At 38.8% G+C, this 18885-nt stretch overlaps 1 protein-coding gene across 1 annotated transcript in view; it reads right to left on the bottom strand.

Annotated features, from left to right (window-relative positions):
* LOC138192817 (piezo-type mechanosensitive ion channel component 2) overlaps positions 1-18885 on the bottom strand; it is a 34461-nt gene that overhangs the window by 6555 nt on the left and 9021 nt on the right. Inside the window, exons 13-44 of the mRNA XM_069140496.1 lie at positions 16072-16338; positions 15426-15534; positions 15102-15223; positions 14771-14830; positions 13764-13912; positions 13436-13600; positions 12989-13030; positions 12636-12668; positions 12271-12383; positions 11458-11633; positions 11062-11238; positions 10506-10670; positions 9824-10024; positions 9529-9733; positions 9049-9150; positions 8572-8737; positions 7173-7416; positions 6976-7072; positions 6611-6770; positions 5573-5662; positions 5354-5442; positions 4932-4997; positions 4506-4618; positions 4207-4327; positions 3906-3971; positions 3531-3697; positions 2660-2859; positions 2447-2512; positions 2105-2117; positions 1451-1725; positions 1045-1303; positions 24-212 (exon numbers count right to left, since the gene is read on the bottom strand). Of these exons, the coding sequence (XP_068996597.1) occupies positions 24-212; positions 1045-1303; positions 1451-1725; positions 2105-2117; positions 2447-2512; positions 2660-2859; positions 3531-3697; positions 3906-3971; positions 4207-4327; positions 4506-4618; positions 4932-4997; positions 5354-5442; positions 5573-5662; positions 6611-6770; positions 6976-7072; positions 7173-7416; positions 8572-8737; positions 9049-9150; positions 9529-9733; positions 9824-10024; positions 10506-10670; positions 11062-11238; positions 11458-11633; positions 12271-12383; positions 12636-12668; positions 12989-13030; positions 13436-13600; positions 13764-13912; positions 14771-14830; positions 15102-15223; positions 15426-15534; positions 16072-16338 (4467 nt within the window). The remainder of the gene's footprint in view (positions 1-23; positions 213-1044; positions 1304-1450; positions 1726-2104; positions 2118-2446; positions 2513-2659; positions 2860-3530; positions 3698-3905; positions 3972-4206; positions 4328-4505; positions 4619-4931; positions 4998-5353; positions 5443-5572; positions 5663-6610; positions 6771-6975; positions 7073-7172; positions 7417-8571; positions 8738-9048; positions 9151-9528; positions 9734-9823; positions 10025-10505; positions 10671-11061; positions 11239-11457; positions 11634-12270; positions 12384-12635; positions 12669-12988; positions 13031-13435; positions 13601-13763; positions 13913-14770; positions 14831-15101; positions 15224-15425; positions 15535-16071; positions 16339-18885) is intronic.

Genomic DNA, 18885 nt, shown 5'->3' with positions numbered 1-18885 from the left:
CAGTGGTACTTTTTCATGATTACCTTGAGAATAGATCGGTGGAAGAACAGAGCTAGCAGCTGAATGAGGTCAAAGAGGACATAACCGTCCTTCTTCTCCACCCCGATGATGTTGGGCAGAGCGAAGGGCCGCTCGGCGTTGATGCCGCGGTAGGCAGAGGTGGTCCAGGGGAAGAAACCAAACTGGAAAAAGTACTTCACCACAACAGTCAGCTGAGACAAACAGAGGAGAGACGGTTGAAATAACATGCTTTGCCAGGTGAAACATGGAGTATTTATCACAATTTAAGGGTAACTTAAGTCCTTACAGGGTTACTTGGTTCTATTATTTTATCTATGCAGAATGTTTATGATCCACCACTATTACATGAACTTGAACCATGTAAATTTCAGTCATAAAATCTCAGGCAAACCTTTAGTACACACCGGTTCCTTTAAAAGATCATTAATCAAAAAAACAACATTGTCATCTGTGTTTTTTAACAACGACTAATAAACATGTAGTTTGATTTAGAAACATCTTAGATTAGATGCCTTTTTGTGACCTTTTGATGTTGTAAGCAGCGATGAAATCAACAACAACAAATTTTCATATTTACTGTGAGAAAGAAGAAAAAAGGACCTTTTTTTGACAGTTTCACTATATATTCAGAACAAGAATTAAATGCAAATCAATAAATCAACTTAAATAAAAGGTTTTTTCTGACAATATTGAGTTGCTATGTCTTTCACCAGGTTGCCACTTGATTGATGCAGCATCACTTAAATATGAGGACAAGAACTGCCAAATATTTGTATAAGATATGCAGAATGGTCAACAGTCTATTAGTATTATGGTAAATAAAAATAACCCCTTGTTTAATTTGGATTTTGTTTGCCACTGTTTAAACTGAGCAAAAGATGAATTAATTATTCATAAAACATAAAACCAAAACTGATTGAAGCCCTGATGTCCATTTGTTCTGAAATGAACACCAACACCACAATGAAACCACCAAAATGAAAATGTGATTTTAAGCACACCACATGAAGCTGCAGTAACTACCTCTGTGTAGATGATAGCTGTCATCCAGAAGCGTTTGGTTGGCCGGGGCACGGACAGCATGGCCCACAGAAATATGAGGATGGGCAGGATGAGCGAGAGGAACGAGGCCGACACAATGTGGTTGAGGATGATGACAAAGTAGCACAGCATCTCCGACTTGGACACCATGGTGTTGTAGAGGGCAAACAGCAGCTTCAGCGGCCTCGGCAACATCACGAAAAACTTATCGGACTCGGAGATCTCGTCATTTTCAAACATACTTTAGAAGAGGATGGAGGGAGAAGGAAAAAAACAAGAGAGAGAGAGCTGGACAAGTCATGATGTGATGTTGCAAATGTGATGTGATGTCTCTGTCTTGCAATACATAAATAATTGCTCAAATAGTCTGTTCCTTGTGTTTACTAACTTGTTGAGCAGCAGCTCACTGGCAGTGAGGTTCCTCGTTTCCTGACTCAGCGGTCTGGGAGACTCTGTGAGGTCGAAACTTTTCTCTCCATCACTCTCCCTGAGATCCAGTGAGGTGCATTCTGGGTATTTAGTGCATTCACTCTCGTCTCTATGCTCTGGTTCCTCATCCAGCTCATCTGTCTCCATCTCAGGATCCTCATCTGGTCCTTCCCTCTCCTCTTCCTCCTGTTCATGCTCACATTTCCTCTCACCCTCTGTGTCCCTCTCATCATCCTCCTCCAGTTCAGGGTTGTCTTTTTGAGGCACATCTTCATCACGGCTTTTAAAGAAAAGGTTAAAGTTAGAGATACTTTAACTTTGAGAATCATCATCATGTGTTTCAGTGACAGGCAGTGACATGTTGTGTGAAGAAAGTAATTATAGAAACAAATGGAAGCAAACAAAAATGCAAAAGCAACTAAAATGACGTAGGAATGCACATTAAGATCAACAATTTTTTTTTTTTTTTTAAAGATTGCAAAACAGCTGCAAACATTCAAAACGAGACAATGGTTTCCATTTCAGGATATAAATGTCCCTCAGAGGATGATGTCAACCAATCCTGAGAAAGAGTACTGCACAAGCATGCACACAATTATCAATCTATTTAAACAAGTCCACTGAAGCTGTGACCTTTAGCTTTTATTATTAAAACATATACTAAAATGTTTTTCTGTTTTTCTCGTCAGGATGCAGCAAAGAAGCAACTTAATCTGAATGCAAAACTGAACATTTAAATGTCATTATATATACTGCAATAATTTGGGAGGTGGTGTTTCTTAGTTTGAGATTATTTTTATTGAGATCGTAGTTAAAACTGGGGTTGCACTGGACTAAAAGGTGTTTTTAATACCCTCTTCTACTTCACCTTGGTGAAAGTTCAACAGTGTCAAAGGAGGTCAGGTCGACATTGGCCTCTTTCAGGAGCCTTCGTCTGAGCAGACCGGCGGCAGACGGAGGCTCGTCCAGCTCTTCCTGCGTCGGCTGCCGGGAACCCAGCATGGTCTCATCTGTCATACAGCTAACGGTCAGCAGGAGGGAGAGAGGAGGTGAGAAGTTCGAAGACATTTAAGTGTGACTGCTGCACATACAGATGAAGAAGTACAGCAGAAGGAGTGATGAAAATGAAAACACAGCGGACTAATTTCCTCAGTGTCCAGTAACCCACCTGGAAATGCTGCTGCCCCAGGACACTTTGGAGGCTTGGTTCTTCAGCTTGGTATAGGCCTGGCATGAGGAGGGGAAGGCGGGCGGGGAGGGCGGGTTAGGCAGGGACTCATCGAGGTCGTCCTGAGATGACTGTGTGTTCTGACGGGACATCCAGTTTTCATAAAACTGCTTGACGCTCTCCTGACTCACCTCTTTGCCCTGCAGAACGGGATGAAGAAACAGAATGTTAAAAACACCCGAAGAAGCAGAAGCAGCATGGTCAAAGAAACTGAAGCCATGGCGGACTGTAAACAGTACTTCCTGTGGGAAGTAGACACTGTAATATATATTTGTGTCTGGGTTTCATCTGATCTATGAATCATTTATCACTACCAGTTTGAAATGCTGCCTGATATTGGCAGAATTATATTAATATTTTTCATTAATGTTTTTTTGGCGTACATGTACATGTAATACCACTAATAAAATACATTAAAGGAATGGGTACTGGTACAGGATGAGATTATCTGTATTTTAACACATTATATAGATCCTGCAGTTTTTTTAGTAACGTACACAGACACTGTTGTTTCTACAGATTTGGGTCATTTTCTGAGGCAGAATCCTTCAGGGCCATTTTCTGTGTTGCATTTAACTGTGAAATCTTCAATGCACATTGTTAATTTCACATTGTGGAACAACCAAATATGTATTTTAATCTTTGACAATGAAACTGATCACTGACATACATTTGGTAATAAAATATATAAAAGTACAAACATAAAAATGTTTATTGAATATATTTGTCTGTCTAAAATATCGTGCTGAAGTGTTAAAGGTGTTGTTGTTTTTTTAATTACAGGTCTCAGGTTTATTTCCCTTAATTTCACCTTCTTCATCTGCTGGTTGAGTAATGCTCGCTCAAAGCGCAGCACTTTGGAAATGTTCAGGTTTTCTTTACAGAAGGAGTTCAGACCCTCCGTCAAGTCTTCAAGAAGAGACTGAACAAACACCCAGCTGAACTTTAAGGTGCTGATGATGCGCTGGAGGATGTTTTCTGGAGGGAGAGGACAAGTAAATAGGTGCAGTCAGTTATAGTCAGTTATAGTGAAGGTTTTCACTGCACTTGATTTGCCATTTCTTGGTTTCTAGTATACATTGAAACAAATGACAAGAAGAAGGTTGTTCAGAAGTACATGTCTCTTTTCTCTGAGGGTTTTTTTTTGTGAAAAAGCTCCAATGGTTCTTTGTGTGTGTGTGTTTACCTTTTTCCTCTTCCTCCACAGTGCTTTCATCCAGTTCATCCTCACTAGAGTCTGCTCTATCAATACCTGCAAAAGAGGTTTCATCATTAAATCTCTCGTGCTCCATGATTCTGACAAAATTTGGTGAACACGAAGGCACCAAACAAAAAGATTTCCACTGATCCTAACAGATAAATGCTGCTGCTTTTTTGAGACAACCTTTTCCAAACATCCTTTCCTATAACTTATATGTGCATGATTACTCACTACAGAGTGGGATTAGATGATGTTCCACAGTGAATATCACATGCTGTTTTCTCACCCTGCTGTTCCTGCAGCTCTCTCTTTGCCCTCTTCTTCTCCTCTTTCTTTATTTTCTTCTTCTCTTTCTTCACATCCTTCAGAGCTGTTTTAGAGCTGGTGGTCCAGGCGTTGTAGGCCAGCTGGGACAGCAAAAACACACACATACACATGTTTCAACAAACATATTTGTACAGCTATAAAAAAAAAAATCTTTGTTCTCTTTTCAAGGAGGAACTATTATCCCTAAGCCTACATAAAATATCTGCATGTATCTCTTTCATTTGTTAGTTTTGTTTCAGGTCTTACTCCGGCTCTCACCTGGAAAGCAGATTTCTTCTTCGGTGGTTCCTCCTCCTCTTTCTTCTCTGTGACTTCCTCCTCTTCATCTTCGCTGTCGCTCTCAAACAGGTGGTAGCCACAATTGTTTTCCACTGTGTTATAAAGAGCAGTGTCAAAACTACATCACTTTGTATTCTGCTGAGCCTCTGAGCAAAGCATCTGTTACAAAGCTGCTTCAGTACTGCAGGTCAGCAGCCACAAACACAGGGCTATATTTGCTGCGAGTGTTTTATTATACAACCCAGACTATCTGTCTGACAGGAAGGACTAATGAAAGAAAAGAAATAAAAGTCATATTTAAATGTTAGGATATAGCATCGTCAGTCTTTCCATTCAACTGCTTTATTTATTTGTTTGACCATTTGTCCGCCACTGTGTTGTACATTGTATAAGGTTGCTGCTCACCTCCAGGCTTAGACACCCAGGGCTTCCACCATTTTCCTGCATCTCTCTTTGCCTTTTCATCATCATCTGGAAAACACAATTCATTCTGTTTATCTATTGCTGATATTTAGTGACTTTCCTCCTTTGTTGGAGTAAAGTCCCATTGCCTCCAGCACATCTCCAGTGCATCATGAAAACACACCTATGAAATATACATTTATATATAGCCAAAATCTGTACAGACAGAAATGAAGGACTGGGACTTTAATACTTACCATGAGCTTTTTTTTAAAATTTATTTTAACTTAAAATGATGATCTTTCGTGAAGGCATTTAATAACAACATCAGACTTTGTGCTATTTATGTTTTCATGAATAGTGACTGTGAATGCCTGCTCATGCTTTGCTTGCTAACATTATAAACAGAAAAAAGATTGTGTTACCCAGTGTCACCTCCTCCTGAACAGCAGGAGGTCCGGCTGTGTCTGCTGGTGCAGGTCGACTCTTCTGTTTAGATTTGATCTTCTCCATCCTATAAAAAGAGTAGAAAGAAGTTGATTACTGTTTTCATGAGAAGGTAAATGGGAACTATAGAGAGACAGAAGTCTGTTAGTCATCACTGTAAACTGGATACATTACTTGTTTTACAGTATGTGTCTTACTGTTTCTTCAGTGTCTCTACAGATTTCTTCTCCATTTCCAGTCTGGCAGCTACTTCCTTCTTCACTCTGGCCTCAAACAGCTCAGCGCCCCTTAGAGATAGAGAGAGGCAGGGACACATACATTTAAATGTTCATATTTTATCCCAGCTGCTTATGTTTGTACTCGTCTTTCTGTCTGGTGTTCGGTAAAAGTTCACAGTTTCTGCATCATAAACAAAATGTGCTGTGTTGAGTGTAAACTGCCTTCAAGGAAACAACAGAGAAGCTGAGAAGAGAAGCTGAAGCAGCTACAAAGAGTAAGTTCCCATCATCCTGATATGACACTTACACGTCGATAAATCACAATACATCAAAAAACTTATTTGGTAGCAATCATGAGGAAAATAGAAACAACGTTTAGTTGGTACACTTCCAATTCATTATTTACAACTAATTTCAAGCATAACCTAGAGTCTTTCATTCAATTCACAGACGGTCAGCTGAAAAAACTAAAATATCAAACCATTAAGTCTCCAATAATAATTGTAATACATATTTGGGTTTAAATGGAGCTTCTCTTTCTACAAAAATAAAATTTTTCTAAACAATTATAATCAAATTACTTTTCTATTTGCAGGAAACTTATTGGAAATTATGAGGATATTATGAATATTATCAATTACCCATGAAATAGCTAAAACAAAAACTTGAGTAGACAGATGTGAGTACAGTTTTATCCCCCAAAAAGTTTGACTCTTTTGTCTGTAATGTTACTTTGGTTTTCTTTTATTAAAGATTATAGATACGTTAGATTGGGTTTAACAAAATTCAAGTTTCAAGTTATCAAACATTTACTGTTGTAAGGTTCTTTTTACGGGCTTTACAATATGAACTGCCTTGAGATAACTTGTGTTGTGATTTGGGGCAACACAAGTAAATTCAAATTGAATTGAATTATTGCTCCTAGTCATTTTGTGTTCACTGGCCTTGTTTGTAATTGATTCCCTATTGTTGTTTTAAACTATGTTATGAACCTAAACAGGAAGCTGGAGAACAGACCTGGAGGCCAGTGTCTTAGAGGACTTCAGTTCAGACACCACATAGAGGAAGTAGTAGCTGAGGAAGACCCTCCTCTGTGCCAGGAGGACAGTGAAACAGATCGCATCCCAGACGATGCCGGCCTCGCCCTCAGGCAGCTCACACTCATCGTCAGGATCCGCTGAAACACACACACAATAGAAAGAAATTTTTAATCGTAAATTTCAGTGACTTTGATACAACTATTAGGGGGCATAAACAGAAGATCTTCGGTGGGATATTGGTTTAAAGTTGTTCTATATACTACAAGTGTTGCCCTAACCCTAACACACACCACACACACACTGTACACAAACACGAGAGGCAGTAATCGTCGATACACTTACGGAGGTGGTAGCCTTTGATGGTGCAGAACATGCTGAAGGCCTGAATCAACCAGCAGCTGCTCTTCAGCAGGCTGTCCAGGTACGCACAAGCACCAAGCTGCAGGAAAGCCAGACAGAGGTTACAATCACCAGCATAGAGCTAGAAAATAAACATGTGCATATCTTAAATTATTCTGAACTTCCATGTGGTAACTTACAGACAACAGGTTCTTCATAGCGATCACAAAGCAGGTGTACCCGATGAGCCAGTCCCACAGCCGCAGGATGTACCTGACCGGCTGCATCAGCACGCTGCCTCCGAACAACATGAAGTAGAAACAGGCCACCAGGTAGCCGAGACAGAAGATGTTGATCCGTGTAGTGCCGGTGATGAAGATGAGGCAGAGCACCAGCCAGAAGAAATAGCTGAAAACAAACACCTTCACCATGTCGAGGTAGCACCTGGGGACAAAACAGAGATGGACATCTTCCCCTTTGAAAAAAAAATACTTTAGAAGAAAAAACACATGCAGTCAGAAGAAATGAAAACAGAAAAAGTAATTTCCTGCATTAATGTGAGAAATATGTCCAGACCGCAGATTTACAGCTTCCATTAATTATTCAGATGACTTTATCTTTATCTACAGAAAAACAAAGAGGTGCAGGTTTTTGAGGAGAAAAAGAAAATACTACTAAATGCTGTTACAAAGTAGCTGCTCAGCATTTATTTTATATTTTACCAATGAAACACAAAATTTATAAATGTTGAAAATAGTTTCGCTGAACGTTCGATGACAAGAGACCTCTCATTTCAGAGAAGAGTATCAATCACCTCATCTCTTGCCAAGAAAAGAAACAAACATATTTCTCAAAATGACAAACTATACCTTCAACAGCAAGTTTCACAAATCCAATGCAATTCAAGTTAAAAAGCTTAAAACAAATGACAAATAATAGATCATATAAACTTCTATCAGACACACCGAGTCAAATGACTAATTAGTTCATCATCTATCGTCATCTTTTCAGCACAGTATATGCTTGGTAGATTACTGTTTATTCATTATTACAATAAGCAACCAGATCCCTTTGATCAATGAGGTAAAACTTTGCATGAATATGACTAATGTGCCTCATGCCTAATGACCATATGTAAAACATCTGTTTTGTTTGAATTTTATTTTTGTGGTAGAACATATTCTGACGGAAAGACAGCAAATGGGAAGAGTCATCACAGGAAGAACCTTACAATAAGTAAGGCTCATGAAAATGTCAATGATTGCTTATCCAGCAGTTTCAGTTTACCAGAACAGCTTTTATGAGTTTCATAATTCACATACGTTGTTATTTAACTCATCGCCTTTAATGCTCCTGAAATGACCACAAATCAGTGTGATGGACTCCCAACTCTCCACCTGCAGCGTAAGCTACAGAGCAGGAAGCTGTTTGAAGTGATTAAGTGCCAGATAGTTAGATCCTGCTCTGATCTAAAAATGTAGATGTTGAGGATATACATATACAGTACCTATTTTTCTCCGGAGAGTAAATGAAAAATTGGAATCGACATCAAGCCCAATATAAGCCTGACACATAATGTAAATGGTTCATATTTCTGACCTGCAGTGGAGAAAGTTGTCAACAGGTATGAACTGGTTGAAGGAGCACGGATCCAAACTGCGGCTTATCTCAACGTTGTCTCCAGCCAGCAGTCGCACCGCAGCTCGGTTCTCCTCCTCAAACACATGCCACTGCAGAGACGAGCAGAGCAACAGGAGGTGGTCATCTGCAGAGAGCAGGACAGAGACGGGAGTCAAAAGAAGTGGATCGTACATGAGGAGAGGAGAGGGGAAGAGAAGGGAAGGGAAGGGAAGGGAAGGAGTTTTTCCTTCTCTCTGTTGGAGGTTTTTCTCCCTTAAAGAGGAGTTTTTTCCCCTCCTAGTTTATGTGGGAATTGTTGAATTGTTGGGTTTCTCTGTATAATATTGCAAAGTCCTGCTGTAAGGACTTTAATGTGTTAAGTGCCATGAAATAACCTGTGTTGTGATTTGGCGCTATATAAATAAAATTGAATTGAATTAAAATGAATAAACTCACAGAAAATGAATGAAGGATTGGGTGTCATGGCGAAGTCAGGCAGGTAAAACCACTTGATAACATTGGAGGTCAAAGGCTGAAGTGCGGTTCTCCAGGGATAATCTGCCAAGGAAATACAATAGAGCAGCAAAGAATGACACTTTTATACTTTTTGTTTCGTATTGTTGTTGAATTTGAAATTTTTCATGTTTTTCATGCTTTTCGAATGTTTTTGAACCATTTTTTTTTATTATTTTTTATTTTTTAATTAAATCTCTTATTAATCTATGCTTGTATAATACTGCAGTCTATTCTTTATTGAAATTTCTATTTCTATTTATAATTCTTCATTCGTTTTTCAAAGCAGACCTCTTGCTATCTAAAAAGTTACCAGTGACCATACCAAACACCAGGTGTTCAGAAAAAAAAGACACTTTTCAGGAGGTGGATAGACATGACAGCATATTTATACAAAATTACCAGACCTTCAAAGTTTCCTACCAACACAGAAAGCCGGAGGGATGCCGATGCAGAGCAGATACTGCAGCACCATAAGCCCCGCTGTGAAGCAGCAATATTTAGGCCACACTTCTCCAATAGCCTTTCTGCGCCGCCGTGATAGCACAGCTAATAAGGCGCAAGAATGGAGCAGAGCGTAGAAATCCATCCTCTGACCAATCACGTTGACTGCCACGATTAAACTGATCTAAGAAGAAGGGATTCCATTTTAGAGGATGAGATACATGCAGATATACATAAACTTGTAGAGACAAACACTTGAGCCTCTTGAAATTACCTCGAGTCCAAACTTGTAGAAAAAGAAGTTGATGAAGTACTTGATGCAGGGCAAGATGCCGTGATCCAGGTGTTGCCTCGTGATGCCCTTGAAGATGATGCTGAAGGGCGGAGCCTTCAGGCTGTTATGGAGACGGAAGTAGAGTTGGTGATGATGGACTGTCGCCTCGAACACCAGGAGCCCCAGCACCATCAGATGGTTCTACAACACAGAACACAAAACTGAACTGAGGCACGATCCAAAGGTGGGATATGTTTTAAGAACTTTGGGAAATATTTTGTATTAAAAGTGTTAGGTTTCCCAAGACTTTCTGAAGTATGATGTATGTTTATATGAAAATATTAAAGTTAATATGATATTTAAGTAAATATTGATATTAATCTCATTCAATCTTTTGATGAACTCCATGTGTGTCAATTTCATTTCAACAACTTTAAGGTCTGAATTTCCTGAATTTGAACCATAAGCCTTTAATTGAGCTTCATAACAGTGAATCAATTATTATAAAACTATTAAAAGCATCTGCAACTGCACTTTTATGTAAAAAAAAATTGGAGAGTGTGTTAGAACCTAAACATGGTTGCCTGTACTTGATAATATAATTTACTGGAATGCAAAAAAGCAAAGTAAAGAAATGTCAAAGTGTTTTCCAGAAACCAGATACTGGCATGTGGCACCGCACCCTCAGACAGGGGAGGATCCTGCCCTCACACTTGAGCAGAGCTCCACACCAGTAGACGGGGTCAACAGGCTCGATGTAGAGAATGGACCTTCTGAGCAGCTCCACCATGTTTCCCCTCAGCTCCGCTCCATCATCCAGGCCCGAGCTGTTGGAGGGTAGCAAGCCCTGAAATCCCAAAAAAATAAACGAGCGTGAGCAGGAAGTAAAAAGTCGTCATCAAAGCACGCGTAAATATGAAAGAAACATGGTCCACACGACTGAAGTTTGTATTTTTTTTGTGCGAAGACAAGCTCCAAGACAACAAATGACACCACAGACAAGTTGAAATCTGTGTGATACCACCATGTACAAGACAAGGTCAAAACCTATTATATGGCTGCAACATGTATGAAATGCAAAAGGGTTTATTATTTGAAATGAGAGCTTTTCAGATTCAGATTCAGATTTGTAGGGCTGGACTCGTCGGTCGAGCCAAACAGAAGCAGAAAAAAAAAAACATGTTACATACAACACACAAACACACACATGCAGACAAATTTACACTAATTGAACTCACAGCAGTGCAGTTGGAGGAATAATCAAGAGGTTTGATGACTTTGAGCTGATAAAACATCTTGCACACCACCATGACACAGGCCCACACAGCAGAGATGCTGGATGCCAAAGGTCGTATCCGTGGGAACGGCAGTGCAAAAACCCACAGGACCAGGAAGAGCAAGTTCATCAGTGAAACCTGTAAAGATGGAAATCATGTATTTTCCTCTAAAATACACAAATGCATGTACTGTATCCATCAACAATGTGAATACATCAGTGAAAGCTGTAAATGAAGAGACCATTATTAAAACAATTGAATCAGCACCAAGTAAATCAATATCAGTGGATTGTTCTTTCTTTTTTTTACAACTTGTACCACACCTACACATTTTCATTCACAGATCCAACATCCCACCTCTTGCAGTGACACCCAGATGATGCCGGAGGACACTATTTTGAGGCTGTGGAGCTCCAGCAGCGTCCAGCTCAGCTCCTGCAGCCTGTGAAGCGCTAACAGGACGTGAATGAGCAGCAGACTCGCCCGGTCCACAATCACAACCCACTTGTCCTCCCGACTGCCTTGCAAAGTTTCTGTAGAGAAAGACACAGTGAGGAAAGGACATCAGGAATCATTTTAATATTATATCACTGCTGCAGCTTTCGCTCAAACAGCAAATACAAATCTTTTTAACACAAAAACCAATGTTTGCATTTTAGACGTCATTCAGATTTAAAGGTTCATTAAGCAGGATTTAGGCGGATATATTGGTAGAAATGAAATATAATATTCATACTTATATATTCATTAGTGTATAATCATGTTGTCACACTGTCATGTTTCTACAGTAGCCCAGAAGGGACACACCAAACACTGGCCCTAGGGAGGGTCTTCTTTGTTTTTACCAGAAGGCCACCTTCAATTCTCCGACACGCTTCGAAGGGCAGTGTGAGGTGGGTACGTTCATTTGGGTGTAATCAACAACTTCACCACTGCATGCCATTAAATCCTGCACACTGCTCCTTTAAAGTATTTAGAAACTGCCAGAAAGGTAAACCTTCAAAGGTAAAATAGCAAAGTTCCACTGAAAACTTATGACTGGTCCTCATAGAGAAGTAATACTTCATATGCCAGTCTATGAAAAACATGTTTTTAAGAAAGTCCGTTGTTATATTATGCCATATAAATTAATTTCCAAACAAAAGAGGAAGTGAGAACCATTTCATTTACCGTCCCCTGTTGTTTCCTCCTGCTCATCGGGTCCTTTCTCTGAAGACGTTTGCAGTCTGATGCTGTCCAGAGTCTCCTGACTTTTCCCATGTCCCATCTGCTCCTTCATGAGCCTGCCGGACCACAGAGAGCATTCTTCATTTCAAGGAAATCTCACTCAGAGAAACTTCAAGACTTCGGATTCAGTGCCTCTGAATCCGAAGTCTTTACAGCCAGACATGTTCCCATGGGTTGTTACAGAGAATAAAATTCTCAAAAAAATATATAAATCAAAATTATTCAAATAAACTAATACAGAAAGAAAACAGTCATGCTCATGTAATAAATTAAAAAAGTAACAATCAAGAGTTGAACAAGAGTCTTACCTTTTCTGAAGCTGTTCAATGTTTTCTTTAACGCTGCAAATTAAATGTGAATGTCAAAGATTACGGTCACAGACAGTTAATAACAGTTTTATCATAACCTGACTAATTCATAAATGGTGAACTTTTTTTTTTATACACTACACAAGCAGGAGCTATTGTTGTCACAGAAAATGTACTGTATATCCTCCACATGAGGAAAATCTCTTTCTGGTTCAAACACTCATTATATCTGCAGGCAATAACTGAACTGTGAAAAGATACCATTTAATGAAAGAGGTCTTTACATAAAGCATCAGGCAGTCTGAAACGTGAGTGCAACAAGATGTTTGTGAAGGAATAAAAAAATCTCTTACGTGTCAGATATCACATTGATTGAACTCTTGAGCTCCTCCTCTCTGGATGAAGAGATGGACAGATTAGACAAACACAAACAGAGATATGTGACACATTTAGGGGTCAACCAGGACTTAAAAAGTGCATACAGACACCACTGAATGAGGATGGACGTACTATAAATAATGAATTAATTTCATTTCAATGTATTAATTTAGATATTTTATTTATTGTTTTGAGTGTAATATAAAATCAGTAAAATGTCCTACAATCACATAGATAATTTTGCCACTTTGACTGTTTAGTAGTGACCAGATCTGTTTCTTAGTGTAATTTTTTTTAGGAGCTTCTGCATTTTTTCGGGAGTCACTTTCAACATAATCATGATCATATTATCGTATTTATATAAAGTGACAGTATCTTTATCTTTGTAGGATCTCTGTCTGCAGACATTCTTGCTGTCTCACCTGGAAGTCTCTCTGATAGGGACATTGTCCAGGTCAGTGAGAGTCAGGAAGTCGGAGTTGAAGTAATGCAGCTGGAGGATACAAGCCAATAGGAACGTAGCAGGAAGCAGAATACGTGCAAACAGCTCCACTGTGTCAAAGCGCTCCAAACCCAGGTCACGAAGGCTGGAGGATCAGACACACAAAACAATTTAATAACTCCATGGAAAAATAAAAGATCAGGGCTGCTATAAAGTCACATGATGCAAAGAATCTTCCTGCTTCATGCAAAAAAATATCAATTAAATAATTAACAATTCACAAACTTAGGCCGGTATACGAGACTCACCCCTCTTCCGACATGCCCAAGATCTGCCTGAACAGCCCAGACACACTTCTGAACTGGTACATGTAGATGGCTATCAACACCACCATGGAGTAACCGACCACCACCGCCCAGAATGTCTTCAGGATGCGACGCCACACGTCATAACGGACCTGAGAGGAGACAAAACATACAATACATACAGTACATACACTATCTCTGCAGCTACAAATGTTAACAGATGTTGGCCTCAAGAAATTTTCACCTAAATGTAACTTAATTAAATGTTTTCATATGTAATAACTGATGGTGTCAGGGTTACTCAATAAAACTCAGCTCATGAGTTTGACCTCCTGTAAAGAGACACTGTAAAACACTGTAGTTAAATATTTTTAACATCACAAATGTCTGTGTTGCCTTTCTTCCTTCAAACATGTGGTATGTAAAACACCAGAGTGTTGCTGATGTTGTCCAAATAGACAAATGATGATGTCCATTAGGCTTTCCTGTAAGTGCCTACTGTTTTTCTATAAGGTCAGCAGAAACATAATATGGGGAAGAGAAACCAGGCAAAAAGCATAAAAAAAAAACCCATCTGTGTATGTGCTTATTAGTGATAATCAATACCTTTAACTGAAAAATAGTATGGATGAGCAGTGTGTATCCAGAGTTTATTCAAGAAATTCAGAACATTTTATGCACAAACACCAGCTGGATGAGTCACTGACGGCTCAACACATTGCAGTGTAAGATTAACCTGAAATTATAGCTGCATTGTGTGTTATGCAACAAGATTTTAACTATAAAGTGGATTTCCTTTGCACTTACTGACCCATGCAATTTCACATTTTACACAATATCACGTTTCCATCTTTCATCTACTCTATAATAAATGTATACATAAGAGTCCATTTTCACACCAAGAAGTGACATAACTACATGAGAGGCAGGCTTAGTCTATATCAGTCTAAGGAGACATGCAGAGAAAATGTTGCACGTCTGCTACCATACAGATTTTTAAAATTACTAACCTGGTAAAGAACTACACAGAAGAGGAAGAGGGCAATGTAGAGGATTTTGTAGACAACCACCTAAGTGAGTAAAGCATAATTCAGTAAATTTAAACAGAAACAAATATGATAAACAGTTACTTTTAAATTGCTCGACATGCAAACAATCTGCAATACATGCATACAGGTGTTATTCTTTTTTCTACCAAGCATCTACCAAAATATATTGTATATTAACTTACAAGAGTAAGGGAATATATCAACACAAACATAATAAATATCTGCTCTCCTTGTTCAATTGGACAACATCTAACTTGTGTCATGCTGAATTTTGAAGTCTGTCGTCAGATACCTTTCCAGAGAAGCTGACCACAAAGAACATGGAGCAGCAGAAGAGGATCCAGTATTTCACCAGCGTCCCTTTTACACCTGAGATCAGCATCGCTACCAGAGGGGACGGCTGGTTGTTCTCCGCTGATATGGAGGAAACAAGGTGAGGAAAGACAGGATATGTAGAGACAGAAGGAGAGAAGGAGAAAGCTTTCATTCTTTGAAGAGGACTACATTGAACTTGGTTCATGAGTACACAGGTTTTACATTCTCTAAAATAAATGTTATTGTCTAACACAGAAGCAATGATTTTTAGAAAAGCAATTAAAATAAAAATAAAAATTACGTGTCACAACTTTGACTTCATCTAGAGATTCTTCCTTCATGCTCTGCTCTTCCTGTCTCTCCTTTAGCTGCTGACGAAACATCAGCCAGAAGCTGAAGCTGTAGAAGACCTGCGGTGCACACAGTGTATCATGAGCACAAAATAATGTGTGTATGAACAGTTTTACTTCAAGTTTATAATAAACTTTTGCATCAAAGAGTGAGGAGTCAGGGTCAGATATTTCTTTACACAAATCAGAATATGACAATAAAAACTACACAAAGCCATTTATCCCTTTCTCTCAACATGGCATTGAGATGACAATAAAACTAATCTCATCAACACACATCCGAACAGTCGCGAAGCAGATTAACTGTGTGCAAAGTCTTAATAATTAGTAACTATGTTTTAGGTGCAAATGTGTGTTGTTACAAAGAAATAAGATTTGGATCTAATTTATCAGGTGCTTTAACATTATTACCATCCAGCCATCCTATTTCTTGTTTAGAACAACATTTACTATAAACAATAGCACAGAAACAATATGACGTAGTTGCTAAATCCAGCCTAAGCGGGGCTGTGTTGGGTTTTTTTAGGGCAAGAAAAGAAAAGGAAAAAAATATGAATCATGTCAGTTCCTGTTCTTTGTTCTCCCAGGCTGCCTCACCTTTGCTCCCAGGTGGACGCAGGGCGCAGGGTGATAGCTATTCAGGTCGAAGTCCACAATCACCGCTGGGGGCAAACCTGGGTACAACTCGGATCGTTTCAGACGCAGGGCACTCAGGAAGCCCAGCACCACCAGGATGGTGCCGTAGATGGCGAGGAAAGGGGCAGATATCATGGCGTACCGCCGCCGGTCTCGCATTATCCAAATTATACAGGACCACACGAGCAGGGCGAAAGTCAGCCAGCTGTTGTAGGTGATACTCCACACCTGAAGACATATATACTGTGTATATAAATATACATCTTGGATACTGTGATATTATCGAAGCTAAACAGCTACTGATGTTCTTCCACTAGTTGGATTTTGTGCCAGTGATGCCACGCTAATGTTGGTCACAGTTCTGCTAACCCAAAAGTGGTTGTTTTAGATACCCACAGGTAATAAGAGGGTTGAATAGTCGAAGAAAATGTTTCTTCAACTCAACGACTGCCTAAAGTTAGATGTTGATTACAAAAAGTCATTCATCAATCAAAAAGGCCAAAAAATGATTTGGTGTCAGCTCCTAAAATGTTCTTAAAATTGTTTTGCGAGACAAACTGTACCTCCTCCCCCAATAGTTGAATATTACGGGACACGCTAAAAGCTTATTTAAGAGGACAAATAATATCTTATACAAAGGGTATTAAAAATAAATGTATGGCAGAGATAAATGAGCTAGAAGCAGATATTTTGAAATTGGAAAAGAAGTTTCAACAATTTGGGTCTAAGGAACTGTACCAATGGCTGGTTAACAAAAAACTGAAATAAAATACATTACATACCTGTAAAGTTGAAAAAAGTATTTTAAGAACCGAACAAAAATATTATAAATTGGGAGAGAAGGCTCACAAAATTCTGTCTTGGCAATTGAGGACAGAGGAAAGCTCAAGGACAATTAATGCAATTCAAACTGAAACGGGTTCAATCTCATACAACGCAACAGAAATTAATGACACTTTCAAACAGTTTTATACAAATCTATATAGATCAGAATCGCCAGAGGATCTGACTAAGATTAATGAATTTCTGTCCACTATTGAATTGCCGAAACTTGGCAAACAGGCTTGGCCAATACTTGCCAAAATGTATATTTTTAATACTTTAGTTTAGAATGTTCATCAGCCAATAATTTATGCAGACTCTTCAATATTATCCATCTAACAAAATCTAAAACTGAGCTTAGTGTAGCTGTAGTATTAGATGGTGAAAAGGCCTTTGATAGGCTAGAATGGCTGTATTTATTCAAAGTTTTGGGCAAATTTGGATTTGGCCACTTGTTTATCGATTGGGTGAAAACCCTTTACTATAAACCCAGAGCCAAAATGACTACGAATGGACTTGTTTCAAAAGCATTTCCCTTGAGTAGATTGAGTCGACAGGATATTAAATATCTGGGAATAATTATAGATAACGATCTTAATTTTTTTTTTACAGGCTTAATTATCTCCCATTGTCGAGTAAAATTGAGGATGATTTGCTTTGATGAATCTAACCTTTACTCTAATTTGTCAAATAAAGTGTGTGAATGAATATCCTCCTGAGGTTGCGGTATTTTTTCCAGCCTATACCCGTTCCAATACCTCAAACCTTTTTTAAAACCCTCAACAAACACAATAAGACAGTTTTTATGGAACTTTCAAATGTCTAGGGTGTCAATGGAAAAGTTAACATGGGATTATAGTGTGGATGTTTTCGACTACCTAATTTAAAAAAATATTATATAGCAGCCCATATGCGATATATTTAATAATTTTTTGATGGTGATGTTGTCCTCTCTTGGGACTTCAAATTGGACTTCATCCTTTGAAAGAAGAAACTTCCAGTGATTTTATTTATGAATGGAACTCCAAAACCATATCCAACTGGATAGACAATCCTATTTTGAAACATTTTATAAAAATATGGTATGAAGTTCACAAAAATCTTGGACTGAATATGGGACTGTCACCAAAAACACCTCTAAGACAAAATGAACTTATACCCATGACTCTAAATAACAAGATTCTGGAGACTTTGCATCACAGAGGAATCCAGCATCTGGAAGATTGCTGTGAAAAAAAGACTTCTCATGTCTTTTGAACAATTGAATAGGAAGTATGACTTGTCCAGGAGAACTTTCTCTTGTTATCTCCAGTTAAGATCTTTCTTGAGAACCAACCTGGGCCCTGCAATGACTCTACCTGTGTTAACTACTGTGGAAAAATTGCTTCATGAGGGAAATGTATTCAAATTTATTTCTAAAATGTACTCCATGTTGCTGAATGAGGGCCCAAAGCCAGGGTTACTTAAATCCAGGGTGAGATGGGAATCAGACTTAAATATAACAATTGATGAACAACTCTGGTCAGATTTATGTCAGAACAGCTTGTCAGCAACGGTTAATGCCTGATACGACTTGCTCATTATAATTTTCCTTATCAACTGTACCTCACCCCACAGAAGCTACATAAATCCAAACCTGAATTGTCATAAACGTGTTTCAGATGTGGTATAGAGGTCGGCTCCTTCCTACACTGTACCTGGCTTTGCACAAAGGTGAGGCCCTTCTGGCATGACTTTTGTAATATCCTGACTAAGATCACAGAGGTTACCTTTCCATTAGATCCTGAGCTACGTTTACTGGGAAATTTCACAACTCTCAACAGATCTTTAGAAGTCCCAAATTAAACTTGCAGAAATTGCTTTGTGTGGCCAGGAAATGTATAGCAATGACATGGAAATCTGATTCCCCTACTCTCATCGACAAATGGTCTGTGGAAATTAACAGTTGTATTC

Source organism: Embiotoca jacksoni, unplaced genomic scaffold (genome assembly GCF_022577435.1).
Source record: "Embiotoca jacksoni isolate LCO1_2020_lvr unplaced genomic scaffold, fEmbJac1.0.p SCAF_9, whole genome shotgun sequence".
NCBI lineage: Eukaryota > Metazoa > Chordata > Actinopteri > Embiotocidae > Embiotoca > Embiotoca jacksoni.
This window is presented reverse-complemented; position numbering and strand designations above follow the sequence as displayed.